Source organism: Cynocephalus volans, chromosome 18 (genome assembly GCF_027409185.1).
Source record: "Cynocephalus volans isolate mCynVol1 chromosome 18, mCynVol1.pri, whole genome shotgun sequence".
In the NCBI taxonomy this organism is placed as follows: domain Eukaryota; kingdom Metazoa; phylum Chordata; class Mammalia; order Dermoptera; family Cynocephalidae; genus Cynocephalus; species Cynocephalus volans.
In genome coordinates this window covers 18,405,663-18,422,899 of record NC_084477.1, presented here as the reverse complement: position 1 = coordinate 18,422,899, position 17,237 = coordinate 18,405,663, and the positions used below count along the sequence as shown (strand labels likewise).

Sequence of the window (17,237 nt, the reverse complement as noted above, 5' to 3'; positions counted from 1 at the left end):
ACGTAAGGTATGGGTTTTGAGTTGCGCTTAGTGACATTAGTAGGGAAAGTGCTTGTACTCCCTACGCCTGGAGGCTGAGGTCCCCTTGGCTCTGGGGATAACGTCTTGCTCACCACGTTCAACACTGGAAAGGTTGCTCTGTTCTCTCCTCCCAGCCCTGTGAGGACAGCGCCCCACTGCCTTCTGACCTTTGGGGTCCCCACACCCAGTGTCTTCACGGAGAACGTCTTCCCCATTCTCAGTGTTTCACGGTCTTTTCACAATTATCCGTCTACAGTAGACTTACTTATTCTTACCATGATTCAGTTATTTTTCACTCTGATGATTCCTTTTGTTTCCACTCTGTAAAACTCTCAGCTGTTGTTTCTTTTAACCGTGGCTCTCTGTCCCTGCTCTCTTGGCCTGAACCCCAAGTGCCCATCAGGCTCCGCCGACCCCCTCGGCTCTGCCCGTCCTGCTCTTCAGCCCGTCCACGGGTCCTGCGTTTCGTCTCCGTGCCTGTGATGTTTATTTCTGGACGTTCTGGGTTCTGGAAGTCCGTGCATCCTTTCAAGGCATCCTATTCTTTCTTTCAGGAGGCGGTTCTTTTTTATGGAATTGATCATTTTGAAGATGCTTTCTCGGGCTGGTCTTTTGTCAGATTCCTGAAGGGCTCGTGTACCACCTGCGGTGGCCAATTCACACATGGTGGTGGACTGTCCCCTTGAGTGTTGTGTAGTTTTAGGTATGAGCTCGTCTTCGGAGGAGCTGAGTGGTGGGATTCCCTGTATGTGGGGCTGAGGATGTGTCCTTACAGGCACGCCAACAAAAATGCCTTCTAGAGCCATTTGTATTCCTGCTAATTTCTTGGTTTGGGGGTTCCTTGTGCACATGGTTCTTTAAATTCGAATTTCAAGCCCACCCGTGGTGCCAGCCCACAACTTTCAAAGGGGAATGTTTTCCCCATTCTGCTGAGGGGCCAGGCAGAGGCAGAGAAGGTTCTTTGTCCATCTGAGCTAGTGAGGGGTTTTTTCCTAGCCCACCCCAACTCAGCTCTAGGCCCGAAGAGAACTCAGACCCAGCTCTGTACTCTCTCCTTCCGGGCACAGCTCCTGTCCCCTGTCCCACACAGATATCAAAGCCCATGTGTCTACAACCCGACACCGACAGCCCCACCCCGTGCCCCCTTGGCTTTTTTCGGTCCCCTCCATGTTCCAAGTGACTGGAGATTTCCTTTTCTTTCCTAAAAGCTCGACTATGCATTTTTTTTAACTTATGATATATTTTATCCAGCATTTCTAGATGTTTGACCCAGAAGAGTTTTCAAACAAAAAGGTTTTTTATTTACTACAAATTCTTACCTTTTTGAGCTTCAGAGTATGGAGCATTTGTTGGAGGAATTACCATTCATCCAGAAAGGTGCAGTTCAGTCGATGTGTCACCCTTGGCCATTCGAGGCTGTGGTGCCAGCTGGATGGCGGTTCCCATGACGGGATGGGCGTGGCGAGGAGCAAGCTGTAAGCCACAGTCCACGGAGCGTGTGAGCATGAGCGCTGGGGTCGCGTGGATCTGTGAAGTCACCTCCCTATGTTCCTGTGAACAGAAACGTTCGAATCTTTGAGCTGTGCTGTGTGTGATCTCTTTTCTTTCTTAAGACTCAGCCTTGCCGGCTTCCTCGCCTGTGTCTCCTCTTACCTCTGTTTACAACTCACACAGTGGACTGAGCTCTATTTCTTAAGTAGAAGAGGATTTCAAATGAGACGGAGAAGCTCCGGTGCCCTTTCCAGCTGGCAAACCTAACCATCCCCCCTTCAGTTTCCTGGGTTGTAAACGCTGTTCAGTGAAAATGATTAGGCGTGGCGTGTGTTAGTTATTTTTCCTTATTTTTATTATGGCAAAATGTACATAACATGCAATTTACATTTTAAGTGTACCGTTTAGTGGCATTAATTACATCACGTTGTTGTACGTCACCAGCATCCGTCTGTGCAAGTTTTCATCTTTCCAAGCTGACATTTGTACCCACTGAATAAGACTTCGCTCCCGTCCCCTTGCTCTCAGCAACCCCCATTCTACTCTCTGCCTCTGTGAATTTGACGACTCTGGGGACCTCATACAAGTGGAGTCGCACAGTGTTTGTCCTTTTGTGACAGTGTCCGTGCATGTGGCAGCAGGTGTCGGAGTTCCTTCCTTCATGAGGTTAGGTAGGATTCCGTTGTGTGCATACACCACAGTCTGTCCATCCGTCCACCCGTCGATGGACGTGGGCTGCTTCCACCTCTCGCCTGTCGTGAATTGTGCCGCTGTGAACTTGGGCGTGGCGTGCTTTTAAAACACGCAGTGAGAAGCTGAAACTGTTGGGATTTTTAAATGCTGACGTAATTCTAGCAGCACCCTTCCGTGAGTTTCATTGTTTATACTATACGAGTGTCACAAGAGGCCGAGCAGGCTTCACCTGAGTGATGACGGATGCAGTTTTTAAGAAACAGGTGACCAGGCTGGGCCAAGCGTCAGCACAGACACAGACTATTGCAGCTTGACTAGGGGAGGGAAGGCAGCCAGGCGAGGGTGTGCTTGGTCTGATCTGGAGAAGGGCTGTGGCATGACCCTTCCAAAGGTGCAAGGGATCGAGTGTTAAGGGTGGACTCAGCGGTAAGAGGGACAGGGAACTGCTTCTGAGCACCCGACTGCAGAACAAAGGTTCTTCACTAGCAGAAAAGCAAGTGACTCACGGAGGGTGACGTGGGCGGCTGACGCACCATCGTGCCAGTCCGTCATTTCCATTTCGTGGAAAATAATATACCAAATTAAATGCATTGCTACATGTAAAGAAGAAATGAGGAGCTTTCTCTACACTGAATTAGACAAATCTCACTCTAGAAATGCCGACCCAGACCTGACCTGAGCCGTCCCTCCCACACGTCACAGACCAGGGAACAGGCCCAAGGCCACACCCATCTGCAAGTGCAGACGAAACTCACCACCTGCGTTCGAAAAAAAGTAGGAAGGGGGCTCCTCGACGTCCACCAGGCTTTTGTACAGAAAACACTTGAAATTTCTAGGATATTTTTGCTTGCAAGTGAGTGTGCACATTTCTTTGAATAGTGGCAAGGAAAGGGACACGTTTTATTCCTTCGAAGAGTAGTTTTCAAACTTCCAACTTCGAAAGAAACTGTTTGAAGAACACAGTTTGGAAAACTACTTAATAACTGAGTAAGCCAAATAGCAAAGACATTTAAACGTGAAAAGGTAAGTCAACATGTTTACTGTCATTTTCACAGAAAACTCAGGCCCCTCTTTTTCGTGTGAACAGCTAAGGTTCCGTTCAGTTTGACGATTGTAGTCTAAGAGTAAATCCACAGCGCCCGTTCTGAAGTTGTTCATGATCTTCTTTGTCTTTCAGACTTTCTGTTTAAGTTCTTGGTTATTGGAAACGCAGGAACTGGCAAGTCGTGCTTGCTTCATCAGTTCATCGAAAAGAAATGTAAGTGACCTCCGATGGCCATGCCCTCCCGCCTGTCTTCCGAGGCTCTCCTGAGATTTGCTTCCTGTAAATCTTCCCCGTTTTTTTTTTTCAGGGAAAAAAGGTCGTAGTTTAAAAGTACGTTTAAATAACTTGGAAAGGTCATGCAGTCGAGTTTACATTGTTAGCATTTCAGTTTCCAGGGGTCCACCATGGAGTCACTCACATGGTACATTTTCCCAACGCTGAGAGAGAATGGGACATTGTAGGCAGCACAGGGGTTCTCTGGCAGGAATCCCATGTCCTGGCAGAGCAGCCAGAGAAGCTCTAGGAGTACGTTCTGGGTAAAGTAACAGCGTTTGGTCCTCATAGTGGCCTTGGATTGTAGCAAAGGAGTTCCAGGCCTCGGTTCTGTTTGGCAGGCCAGGAACAGAGGTTTAGGGCGGTTGGAGTGGGCTCTTGGGCACAGGCTGGCAGGCGCTTGACCACAGAGCCAGTCTCTTGCCGCTGACCCGCACTGTTCTGGTAAAGGAGGTTGAATTTTTTCTTCCAAATTGTGGGAGACCTGGCAAGATTGTAGAAGACTGTAGGTTTGAAAGGCGCTTAAAATAAACAGTGCATTTATAATAATGGAAAGAATTGTGGAGAGTGACCTGTCTGTTAGTGGCAGTCGGTGTGAAGGCTCAAAAACAGAATTAATTTGGTTTAATGAAGTGTGCCCTAGGCAAGCACGCATGAGATCCCCCAGACGGTGTTGAAGGGGAAAGAGGCCGCATGGGGCGTCTTGGTGGAGAGTTCTCAGGACCCATAAATTCTAGAAATCTATTCTGCTCCCACGTTCATCAACCCAGAGCTTGCTGGAGCCTCTGTTTAGGGACATGGACCCAGCGGGTCAGTCACACACCCCGTCCTTACTGAATTTCACAAGGATTCATTCTCTGGTCATCCGAGTTTATTTACAAGTTGCTGAGACTTTGCTTTGTAGGGTCTCAGAAAGGACCCCCAGAGGATGATGTTGGGCCAAGTGCCCAGCCCTGTCCCCCTTCTCTCTTCCAAGGAGAACTCCCTGGAGGGTCCTCCAGCTTCTCACGACGTAGTGATGATGGGGCTTCACCTTGCTTCTCCCGTGGCTGTGTAGTATCAGTGGCCTCTGCCAGTCGTCACCCTGCAAGGGCCCCCCCTGCCCCGCAGCTCACTTCCAGCCCGGTTCCCGCACGAGTTCTGCACCGTCTGTGCCCGAGACAGACCGGCCCGGTCAGCACCACCTTGTACCCCCACCCCAGGAAACTGTAAATACACTTGCCCCGCAGCACCCCTTGCTCTGGAACAATTGGATTTTGTTCTACAGTAATAAAATACACTCTAGTCAGTGGCCCATATAGCCTTGGTAGTTGATTTAAGTACATCCTGTCATCGTCACAGAAATTTTCTTTTACAGGCAGTGTCATCCAGTTGAGTGTAGCAGAATGCTTACTTTGTCTGTCTCCTGCCTGTTCAGACAGAAGTACTGATTTCTCCCACAAATTAATTCCAAGTTATTGCTATGAGACGCCGAAATTCATGAGACCCTAACCCCTGCAACATGCACAGGGTTTTGTTTTTTGCTTTGTTTTTTATTTTTAGTTCAGTTGTTTGCAACTTTTCCCTTAGTCTTTGGTGTCTGTCATGTTTCCTTCGTGGGCTACAGTGTTTTTCCTTTTCCTTTTATTTCTTTAGAAATTTATCTGTCCAAATAGGTGAAACTAGGACCACCTCATTATTTACCTAGTTCCCAGCCTGTCACTGGGCATTAAGCCATTCAGGGTGGCACGCTGGTATTTAGGTGGCCCATCTGTGACCACCCCAGCAGTGGACGGTCGGGTATGGAGCTGATGTGGTGTGGCTGCCTCCAAGCCTGGGCTGTAAAGGGCGTGGTTTGTTTATGGGTTTTGAGAAAAAGATTTATTGTCTCTTTAAGAAGAGGGGCTGTGTGTATTCTGTTCAGAACAGTGAATGCTTCTTATCAGCCAATGGTTGGAGGAAGGAATGGCCAAAGTACATTATGTTTTCCATTGACGTAACCCTTGATTTAGTGTGATTTGTTTAAAGCTATAAGCCTACTACCTTAATACTCTATAATTAAATAGCTTGCTTTTCTTTTTCTTTTTTAGTCAAAGATGACTCAAATCATACAATAGGAGTGGAATTTGGTTCAAAGATCATAAATGTCGGCGGTAAATATGTGAAGTTACAGATATGGGATACAGCAGGACAAGAACGATTCAGGTAGCTTTTTCTCTGATTTAATAAAGTATTTTAAAATTGGATTTGAAATAATTAATCATGTTCTCTCAACCTTCCTTGCACCAATTTCAGAAAATTCACCTCTGGACAACTAAAATTGCGCTCGGCTCCACGCAGCGCTGATCTGCTGTGGAATCCAGTAGAAGCCTGAGCCAGTGCTTTGTAACCTAGAGGCCGACCGCCGTGGGAGGGCGGGAATGTATACTCTACCGCACACTTTTAGATTAAAGTCAAGGCTAAGGAATAGCACAAACAATTTTTTTTATATTTCCCTTTTAAAGAAGAATTTTTTAAAACCTCTCGTGAGGGTTTTGTTTTGTTTTACATTAACTAGAGCACGTTCTGATGGCTGATACACGTTCCCCAAAGTGTTCACTCCTCCACACGTTTATCACATAAAGTCACAAGTGATGCTCAGAGCAAGGACTTGTGATCACTGCAAATGAATTACATGTTCAGTATTCTGTGACTGCTAAAGCAAGGAAGCGGATTAATGTCTCAGTTGTGCTTCTCGCACAGATGTACAAAGTCAGAACAGAACGGACATTTATCATTTCAAAATTCAATGAAATAAAACCCATGCCCACTGCAGACATTTCATTTAATTAAAGTTGGGTACGTATTGCATACTAAATGGTCAGTAATTGCTTAGAAAACACTAACCATCTTCAATCACCGCTGTTCTCCTGCAAGCACTGAATACAGGTGGTGAATTTAATCAGACGTGTGTCTGCTCCGTCTCAGACCCCACTGCCATGACTAGGAAGTGGCTGACACAGCATTAACTCCGGAAAGCCAGGATTGGGAGCCTGTGTGGTTATGACTGCGTGGTGATGACCACATGATTTCAGAGTGGAGTTAAAGACGGGACGTGCCTGGCTGCGGGGGTGGGGGAGCGTCAGCTCTGCGGGAGGCAGGGTGGAGAGTCTGTCATGCAGGGCACCAGGTCCCCTCTCTGAGATCAAACAGGATCTAGAGTCAAGGTTGTGAGGCACAGCAGAGGTCAGGGTGTGTGTGAGACGGATCAGATCGGATGCAGAGATGGACAGGAAGGAGCCGAGGGTAAGGGCAGAGAGGATTTGCTTTAGACACTGGGTGGGGGCTGAAGAGGGGCTCTGCCTTGTAAATGTCCCACCTGACGCATGTTAGGCAGTTCCGCAGGGATGGGAGCAGCAGTTGGGTCTTACAGAGGCATTCTGAGCTGGAGAGAAAATGGGTCGAACGTTAATGGAATAGGGAACGCAGGACCCAGCTCTGGGGAAGGGCAGCCCAGCAGGGTGGATTTGGAATGATCTGGCAGGAGAAGACAGACGGGGCTGGCACAGGGAGGAAGATGGGGGACAGAGTGGGGATGAGGCGACTGGACAGGCTGTTTAGGGGTGGAGAAGGGAAAGGAACATAGTGAGACCTTTTGGTTTTGTTCTCTAAGACGGGAGGTACCAGAGCAAATTCTGTTTTGCTAATGGACAAATCGAGCAAAGGGGAGAGGTCAGAAGGCAGGGGAAGTGAGCGTGGAGCAGGTGAGGGCAGGGGAGGTGAGCATGGGGGAGCAGGTGAGAGCAGGGGAGGTGAGGGCAGGGGAGGTGAGGGCAGGGGAGGTGAGCATGGAGGAGCAGGTGAAAGTGGGGGAGGTGAGTATGGAGCAGGTGAGGGCAGGGGAGGTGAGCATGGGGGAGGTGAGGGCAGGGAGGTGAGGGCAGGGGAGGTGAGCATGGAGCAGATGAGGGCAGGTGAGCATGGAGCAGGTGAGGGCAGGTGAGCATGGAGCAGGTGAGGGCAGATGAGCATGGAGCAGGTGAGGGCAGGGAAGGTGAGGGCAGGGAAGGTGAGCATGGAGCAGGTGAGAGCAGGGGAGGTGAGCATGGGGGAGGTGAGCATGGAGGAGCAGGTGAGAGCAGGGGAGGTGTGGGCAAGGGAGGTGAGAGTGGAGTAGGTGAGGGCAGGGGAGGTGAGCATGGGGGAGCAGGTGAAAGTGGGGGAGGTTAGCATGGAGCAGGTGAGAGGAGGGGAGGTGAGGGCAGGGGAGGTGAGCATGGAGCAGGTGAGAGCAAGGGAGGTGAGAGTGGAGCAGGTGAGGGCAGGGGAGGTGAGGACAGGGGAGGTGAGGTCAGGGGAGGTGAGCATGGAGCAGGTGAGGGCAGGGGAGGTGAGGGCAGGGGAGGTGAGCATGGAGCAGGTGAGGGCAGGGCAGGTGAGTGTGGATGAACCGGGGCAGCGGGACCCCCTTTCCAGGCTGGGGAGGGGAGGTGCGTCCTGGTAGGAGGAGCAGGACCAAGCCGGGCTGTGACAATGGTGGGCCATAGGGACAGTGCCCACCCCTCCACGGGCACTTTCAGGAGAGCACAGCCACCAGGCCCAGCCCAACATCCCCAGCTCCCGCACGTCCGTGACTCCGTGACATGCTTTTGGACAGGACACCTCCCCTCACATGTATTCAGATGTTCAAATTATTTCTCTTTTAGTGTCTGTTCCCAGTTGGGTTCACGATGCAGAACTGGGGTGTCCCGTGGGTGGGTGGTGCTCGGCAGGAGGGGTCTGCGAGGCCTGAAGTAAGCCCGGTGCGATTCTTCCAGGTCCGTGACGAGAAGCTACTACCGAGGTGCGGCCGGGGCGCTCCTGGTCTACGACATCACCAGGTATGGTGCCCGCGGTGAGGCAGCTCTACCCGTGGCCTGGCGGGCGGGAGGGCGTGGGGCTGCCTCCGGGACACCCTGAGCCCTTCCTCGGGTCCTGGAGTCGCTGGACTCGCCCCTGCCACGACTCTCCCACATAGAGAAACGTCTGAAAGGTTTCAGGGAGAAACAGCAAGCCCTCGTGTTTCGTTACGTTTCCGAGGGTGCTGGGACACTTTGCTGGAGGTGCCCAGAGCTCCACGTGTGGCGAGTGACTGGGAGAGTGGAGGGAGGTCGAGGACACAGACTCTGGGCTTAGATTGCCTGGGTTTAAATCCCGGTTCCACTTTCCGGCGAGGCCATCTCCTGAGGCAGGAACTTCAGCCGTGTGTACCTCAGTGTCCCCATCTGGAACCCTCACGAGGCTGTTGGGAGGTGCAGATGAGTTGGTACAAAGCCTTCATGTGGCAGCTGTTATCCACATGTGGCAACTTAATTGAAATAAAGTTAATCCAGTTCCTTGGTTGCACCAGCCACATTTCAAGTGTTCAGTAGCCACATGTGGCTGGTGACTATCACATCAGATAGCACAGGTCATAGAACATTTCTGTCCTTGAAGAAATTTCATCAGACAGCAGGAGGTCAGGGTTCGCGAGCACTCTATAGAAATGTGTGATCTCAGCAGTGTCCCCTGTAGGTCCTTTCTGGGCAGCTGCCTGTCCAGTGACAACTCTCCCACAGCTGCCTCCCTCCCAGGCTGTGTGTCGGAGCCAAGGGCCTTGTGAGGAGGTGGCAGCTCCCAGCCCAGCCCTCACTGCACCTGCCCAGGTGTGCAAGGCTCCACTTGCTAACATGTGAAGTCATCAGATTATCAAAGTGCCACAGGAAGGGATATGTCCTTACATACCAAGGGTGGAAAACAGCGGGTCTGGAGTCAGACAGATCTGATCAAGTCCTGGCTTTGCTGCTGGCTGCTGTGCGACTTTGGGCAACTTAATTCACCTCTTGCGGCCTTGGGTTTCTCGTGGAAAAGGGAGAGAATAGCAGTCTATGTCACAGAGTCCCTATAATCAGTGTGACAAATTTCTATAAAAGAAAGTACAGCACACTGCCAGGATTCATTAAATGGCAGCGATCTGCTAATCCCTGCCTTCAGATCCGGCACTGTGCCCTGCACATGCCAAGAGCTCAGCAGACATTCATAGAATGAGTGAAGGAGCCTGTTTCCTTTTGCACCTGACCAGGCAAACAAAACACGGCAAAATACCTGGCTTGTCTCGTATCTCTGGAAACAAAAGGAGACAAGCCACATGGGTGTGGAGGGTCCGCAGTGCACTCAGGCCGCGGGACATCCCGTAAAGGTGCTGCTGCCTTTGCCCTGCAGAGTGGAGAAGCGGTGTGTGTGGTGAGGATGACGGGACAGAGTTGCTGGTGTTATAAAATACATGTATTATTTCCACAATCTTGTATTACGCAGCCGAGAAACCTACAATGCGCTTACTAATTGGTTAACAGATGCCAGAATGCTAGCAAGTCAGAGCATCGTGATTATCCTCTGCGGAAACAAGAAGGACCTCGACGCCGACCGCGAAGTCACCTTCCTGGAAGCCTCCAGGTTTGCTCAGGAAAACGGCAAGTGACCTGTACTCCTCCTGCTTTTCAAGTAGCAGATCTGGGGGTCATGAGTTTAAAAATCCACTGGAGCTGCAAGATCAAACCACGTTTAGGAAACGTGGGCTTTCCTGTTGTTCTGGCTGTAAATTCAGACTTCTTTAGCGTATTTTCACTACAGGACATTCTGCCTACAGAAGTTACTGTCATGATAAAAGCAAACACATTAACATTCTGTAATGACTTTCAGTCTGTGATCTTTGAATATTCGAGGTCTTGGGTTAAAGCGGAGTTTATAACAATAATTTTTAAAGGCCCTAACCAGATGATGTCATCAGTTTTTAATGCATTTTGTAGCAAAATTGGTGAGATGTTAATACCCCATAGAAAGGGAGGTGGCGGAGAGACACCTGGCTTGTCAGCTTTATTTTACTTCCACTGAATTTGAATTATTTGGTTATAGGTGACTCCGAAACTTCTCTGAGTTTCCATATAGAACAACTGAGAATGCCGTATGAAGTAACGGTTACTTATGGGTAATAGAATCATAAAAATTCAGCCATTTTAAATAACTGTAGTTTCCAGAACCAATCAAGAGCTAGAGGATCCTGTATCAATATTTGATTGGATTCTAGGACTACCAGATTATATTGTTATAACTTGCCTGGTTTTCTGCTAAGGAAATAAACATGAGAGAAACATGGCAGTTTGTAAAGAAGCTGTTTAGAAATGCAGAAGCGGAGAATGTTAAAAAGCTCAGAAGGAATTGAGATGCCGTTTGAATGGACTCCCTCTTACAGGGGGTGTGGTTTGCCTGAGAGCAGGTGGCCAGTCCTCGCTCTGGAGGGGAGGTATTGACTCACGTAAGACCTCCTCATGCAGCTACGTGACGCTGCAGTGTTGTCCCCTAACGAGTGTGGGCATGGTAGGTTGTATCTGTGGGGACGTGCAGCTGTCTGGAGAAGGAAACAGCTCCTTCACCTGAGATGGGCAGCAGTCGCTCAGGCCAGAAGCCACGCTGCTCCGTCAGCCTTTCCACAGATTGAGCGCTACCATGAGACGACGGCTGCATGTCAGAAAAGTCTAGAAGCCTTCGAACGTTTAAAAAAATATATTGGCATATATTGATTTCATATTTACAGAAATATTTGGATCTAAGTCATACAGTATATTTTGCCTGCAATTCTAAGAGATTCTAAACAGGCTGTTAGTAACTGGAGACTATGATCTAAACGTGGCTTTGTATTTTGTTTGATGTCCCTTTTAGAGCTGATGTTTCTGGAAACAAGTGCACTCACAGGGGAGAATGTGGAAGAGGCTTTTGTACAGTGTGCAAGAAAAATACTCAACAAAATTGAGTCAGGTAAAAGCCTTCCCATCAGTAAACTTTTCTTCTGTATGTTTAACTTCCTAGCTCAGTGCTATCATCTTTTAATATTGTCAGGAGTGATTTGGTCGCAGGATATTCACCCTGCACTTGCCAACCTAAAATGGCCACTTACGGGCTTGGAGGTCGTGCCCGTGGGGCTGGGGTGTCAGGGCAGCTTCCGCGGAGCTGAGACGGGAGGGCAGACTGGCTGAGCTGCGGGGGCAGCCAAGCCTTCAGGGCGGGTTTGCTTTCAGAAGTACAGTTGTTGGTGGGTGGGTCACTTAAAGTAGAACAATAGGCCTCTGTCCAGTCTCTGTCTGCAACATGCTGATTCTGTCGGACTGGGGTTGTCTGTCGTGACCAGAGGATCAGCTATGCAGTGCAATGTCGGTGCTTGCAGGTTGGGCCTTGCCAAGCCGTGCAGTCTCGGGTCATTTTATTTCTGACGCTCTCTGAGTGCGCCTCTGTTGTATCTGTCACATTGTTGCAATGGCTGCTTCAGTAAAAATCATTTTAAATCGCCCTAATATAGGCAGCTGACAAAATACTGTGCAGTTGTCATTTACTAAAGTTGATTTTGATTTAAATATCCCCCAAATTATAGGTGGACATTCACCTTTTAATTAATTCATTTAAGTATCTGAGTGCCGGTTTGTCAGGTGCTGAGATACAAACATGAATAAGTCACAATGGTCACCCCAAGAAATGGTCTTTTGTGGGAAGCAATCAAAAGATCATTGTAACATCGTGAGGTCGATACAGTAATTGAGAGATGCAGGATCTCAGGGTAACCTAAAGAGGAACCTACGCCAGCTGGAGGGTGGAAGGGTGTCAGGGAGGACTTCCAGGAGGAGGCGACGGCTGAGCTCAGTCTTTTAAAACATCAGGAACAGCGAGCCAGGCCAGGGAGGGGGCAGAGGGACTCGCGGGAGGGAAGGCTTGACAATGGCAGGAGCCAGGCCAGGAGCGCCTGGAACTTTACCTTGTGGGCCGCTGATTCTCTGCCCAGCAGTCAGCTGGGGCGCAGAGAAGACTCCCCGGGCCCCGCGTCTGCAGAGGCTGAGCCCGTGGTGCGGGAGCGTCATTGGGGCGTCCACGTCTTTACATGCTCTCTCGTGTGAGTCGTCGCCCACCCAAGGTTGAGAACCGCAGCCGTTGGGTGGGGGGTGAGCGGGCAGTGACGGAGAGAGGGACGGGGCCAGAGCCAGGACGCCAGATGAGGCACTTCTGAGTAATCGGAGCAGAGACGGCTGATGAGAGCTTTAGCAGGGTGTGGAAGGGAGTGGAAGGGACAGCTGAATCTGGGACGTATCTAGGCAGTAGCATCACACGACTCCTGTGCTAAGTGGCAGGAAAGGGCAGTTGAGTTTTGAGTCAGGGACGGTGAGGACGAAGGTCAAGAGGGAGCCGGGGTAAGCCCAGACCGGCACACCTGGGTCACTAGGAGAGACGTGGAGCCAGAGAGGGGCGGGGGTCCCAGGGAGCACAGCGTTCTGCGGTGGCTGTGCCACCTTTGAGGTCACGCTGGAGCGTGCACAGAGCTCTGGGCTGGTGGCAGCTGGGGAGGCAGGTGCTGGTCCAGAGCACAGTCCGCATGAGGACAGCAGGGACTGAGAGCAGACCCCTGCAGGGGAAGGATGAGACCCAGGGGCCACGTGCCACCTGTGCCCGCACCGTGTGCGCGTTGAAGAGTGTCCCTTACCAGATGTGGCCCAGGAAGGCCTCACAGCTAAGAGCCGAGCTGGAACGTGTGTGCTGGGGCGGGCAGGGGACGTCAGCGGTCGTCTTCATCAAGGGCAGCATCTGCAGAATTACAGAGGTGGGGACCTTCACAGAAGCCACCGTTACGGAACAAGTAGGCAGAGGATGGAGCCGGCACTGCAGGGCACAGAGCCGGAGGTTTGGGCGAGAGAGGACCTGTCACACACACGTGTCGATGCTGAGAGCACAGGGCAGGAGAGCAGGGCACGGGGCAGGTGGCACTGGGTGGGGTGAAAGGAGGTTGGGGCCCAGGTGATGGGGTCTCAATAGGAGCAGCTGTGGCACCCTCTTGTATTTTTCTAATCAGAAAACAAATAAAATTGACTAACCTTGGTACAAAAGCTGTTATTTTTCAAGACTCTACAGGATAAGTATTTATGATTAAGATTGGCGTGGTGCTGAGTGTGGTTGGGCTGAACGTGAGATTTGAGTGACTTTGCTACTTTTACGTGGAGCCCGTGAAGGTAGCCGATACAGCTCGATCACGTGAGACTTTCAAGATGCGTTTCTTCTGAGAGCACCAAAATCAGAGTCATATCTAGGTGAAAAATACAAGGGTCTGCGTTAAGATTCTTCAGCATACCTTTGAATTTTAATTTTTCAAGTAGGTAGTACATTCATCTGGTTCAAAACCCATCTCTTCCCCCACTTTTACCCAAAAGCACAAGGGAGACTGCTGCCTCTTGCTGTTTTCACTGACTGTACCCCCAGATCATTACAGATCAGCATGTAGAGTTTTATGTGAATGTGTGTGTGTGTGTGGCATGTACTATTCCATGTGTGTTTTACCGTGATTTATCGAGCCAGTCTACTCTGGACATTTGGGTTGTAGACAACATTTTGCTGTGTAGACAGTGCCGCAGTAATTAACTTTGTATGCACCATCTTACACGTGCACAAGTGTACACGTAAGGTAAGTTCGCAGCAGGGGACTTGCCGGGTCAAAGAACACATGCATTTGGGACTTAGGCGGGGACTGTCAGATTCCCCTGTCGACAGGCTTGTTTACCAAGGGCCTGTCCACAGTGCATGTTATCACACCGGGATTTTTACCAGTCTAAGTGAAAATTGGTATCTCCCTGCTTTAATTTTAAATTTATTTATTTTTGTATACCTCATGTGTTTGTGTAATCCACACTTAACAAGTTCAGAGTGTGCAGAGAAAAGCCGCCCCGCCTTACCTGCGTCCCCTGGCCGTCCAGAGCTCCCACTGCAGCCTGAGGTCATTGCTAGTCCTCTGGGCCTGTGCAAGCAAATACACACGTTTTTTTTTTTTTTCCTCTTTATTAAATATGAGGGGTCTTCAAAAAGTTCTTGGGAAGATTTGTATTATCTCCTAATTCTGTTTTTCCACGGACTTTTTGCAGTGCCTCGTACAGTGACGTGTACACGTGTCATTTTTTACTTTGCTTTTCTTCACTTGATATATTTTGGGGATCACAGAAACATGAAAACCTTTTTGCCAGGTGAGCTGGACCCAGAAAGAATGGGCTCGGGAATCCAGTACGGGGACGCCGCCTTGAGACAGCTGCGGTCGCCGCGGCGCGCCCAGGCCACCAGCGTGCAGGAATGTGGCTGTTAGGGGCTGCACAGGCTCCCAGGTGAGTACTTGCCACCCGCTGCCTGCGCCCCACTGCCCAGCAGTTAGCATTAGTGTCCCGACAGAAAGGACGTGTGCCCTCCACGATGTTCCCTGCTCGTGCTCAGAGAGGACGGCCAGTGCTGGACGCAGGGATCCCACCCTTTGTGTCAGCGAGAGGACTTCGTCGCATTAATTGAGGTCTAAGTGGATGTGCCTTTGCTAAAAGAGAAGGCTCACTTACAGAATGGGCAGGTGTCTCCATGTAACCTGTAAAGCTTCCTGTCTTTCCCCGTTTCCCATAGGGGACTTTCCATGTGTCGCGGACATTATCTGACAGCACAGGCAAGAATTAAACAAAAGACAAAGGATGGCGAGTCGCTGATTCTCCTGTAGGCTTTAAGCTATATTTATCTTTCTGCTTATAATTATGCAGATTTCTAAATTGTTCTTAATATTTTTAGGTGTCCATACGGTATGTGGGACACAGCCATGGGAGCCTGAAGATTCTGAAGTTTTTTACCACCAACTTTTTCTACTCTTTACGGAAGTAGATCTCTGTGGGGAAGAAATAACTTGGGGTGTTCTGCAGCGGGAAGTCGCGGCACACGGAGCCCTGTAATAAATCTGATTCCGTGGACACCACCTTTAGATGTATATATGTATGTAAAAGTCTCCTGTTCCATGTCTTTCCTCTCACACTCGGTTTAAAGCACGGCTGTGTACTGTGTGTGTTCTAGCCCGGCTCGTCTCCACAGCATGGGCTGTGATGTCCGATGCGACAGAATGCCGCACTAAATGCAGTTCACTGTTTCTTTTAATCATATGAACTAAAATGTGTTAATTGTGAGTATGCTTTTCCCATCACGTCGGGTATATCGCACGGTTGGTTATACGTATGACCTGATAGTCAAAGGCTCTGGTATTGCTCGCCAGTGCATTTCTTATTTAATTGTTTACCACATTTACATGGTGTTTACATGACCCACACTTGAAATACGAGATCAGGAGTCATTCACTAACACACCAAAATAAAATGAAAAATGGAGTTTTTCCATGAGCTCTGCACTGTCCAAGTCTCCGTTGATTTTAGAGCATCTGCACCCGGATCGATGCGGGAAATACACGGCAGGGCCGGCTCTGTTTTAGGCGATGTGGTCAGCACCTTGAACCGCACCTACCAGGCACCTAATTCTGCTCTCAGCGGTTGGTGCAACGTGGTGGAACGTGGAAGCTGGGGCTGTCCGTCTATCTCCAGCTTGTTGGTCTGTCCAGCCTCCCTGCTAGAAAACAGTGTTTGCCACAGGCTGCCCTGGGAATTCAGTATAATGGTATCACTGCCTCTTTTTCAAATTTTTTAGTTTTGTGTTCATTTTAAGGAAACACACTAAGTCTAGTTAATATTAAAAGGATACGGCTCATTAAGAAATTCCAAAAACTGTATAGTTAAATGCCTTACTACAGTTAACATGTTTTTAATTCACATAAGGTGTACTGATGAATAATATAATATATAGTTATATACTATATATATATATAGTATATATTATATTACAAAGACTTGCTCTATTTTAAAATGTCAATGCAGAGAACATACAACAGAACCTTTCCTTTAGTTTAAACACAGTATGATGTAAGTCTGAAAGCGTTCTTCACCTTGTGTAAGCACTTCCACTGTTACTTTTTGGCTGCATATCAGTGAATTTAATTAACTTTCAGTTAGAGGCCACCACCTGCTTCTTTCATCGTTTTAGTTTAACCGACAGAGCACAGAGACACACACAAACTCTGAGAAGTTATTTGGATAAAAATATCAGTATGCATCTCTTTTAGATATTTGAAGATTTGCTTTTTTTTTTAATGCCTTGAGTATTCTATTTTGAAAAGTCAGGATCTGAAGCGAATTCTCAGACTGACCTACATGAACCTCGCTGGAAGAATGTCTCATTCAGTGTCTCATTTATGACAGCTTTGCAAGCTGCTCATTTCTGAACAGCTTTTTGCATGGGATAGAAGCATGTTCTAACACATAAGTTTATTCAAAAGCAAGAATTTTAAAAATAAGATGAATGCCACGTTGTTTCATAAATGAGCCTGTTAATTAAACCACAGATACATGTATCATTCCACATCCTGTAACCAATAAAAGCTGCTGGAGAACCAAACCATGGCGGATGTTAACAAAGGCTCTTGCCTATAGCAAAAGTGAAGAGGAGAGATAATTTGGTGGTATTCAGTTTGGTCATAAATATTATGTGTGCATTTCCCACAACTTCCTAAGTTTTCAGGAGGCTCTAATTTAGATTTCCAGATAACTTTCAGTTTTCCTAGAAAAAGTTTATGAAGTCCACTTAGACTTGAGATGGTAATTTATTCTCTTATAGTCCAGCATTTGGGTGAAGATGAGGACGTCCCAGTTGGGGAGACGGCCGTGGTTTTGTTGAGAGCATCGCTTGTGGCTTGCATAAGAGCTGCTGAAATCTTTGGGAACGGGGCTCCTAGCAGATCAATGGTACTGTTTAAGGAATCTGCTAAAACTGGAAACCTCATGCTTCCTTCCTTATCCTGTGGCGCAGCCGA

The 17,237-nt window shown here is 48.8% G+C and overlaps 1 protein-coding gene across 1 annotated transcript in view; it reads left to right on the top strand.

Annotated features, from left to right (window-relative positions):
• RAB4A (RAB4A, member RAS oncogene family) overlaps positions 1 to 16,822 on the top strand; it is a 30,911-nt gene extending 14,089 nt beyond the window's left edge. Inside the window, exons 2-8 of the mRNA XM_063082733.1 lie at positions 3,383 to 3,463; positions 5,593 to 5,707; positions 8,299 to 8,361; positions 9,815 to 9,969; positions 11,216 to 11,311; positions 14,545 to 14,679; positions 15,122 to 16,822. Of these exons, the coding sequence (XP_062938803.1) occupies positions 3,383 to 3,463; positions 5,593 to 5,707; positions 8,299 to 8,361; positions 9,815 to 9,969; positions 11,216 to 11,311; positions 14,545 to 14,660 (626 nt within the window). The 3' untranslated portion in view covers positions 14,661 to 14,679; positions 15,122 to 16,822. The remainder of the gene's footprint in view (positions 1 to 3,382; positions 3,464 to 5,592; positions 5,708 to 8,298; positions 8,362 to 9,814; positions 9,970 to 11,215; positions 11,312 to 14,544; positions 14,680 to 15,121) is intronic.
• Positions 16,823 to 17,237: the final 415 nt, after the last annotated feature.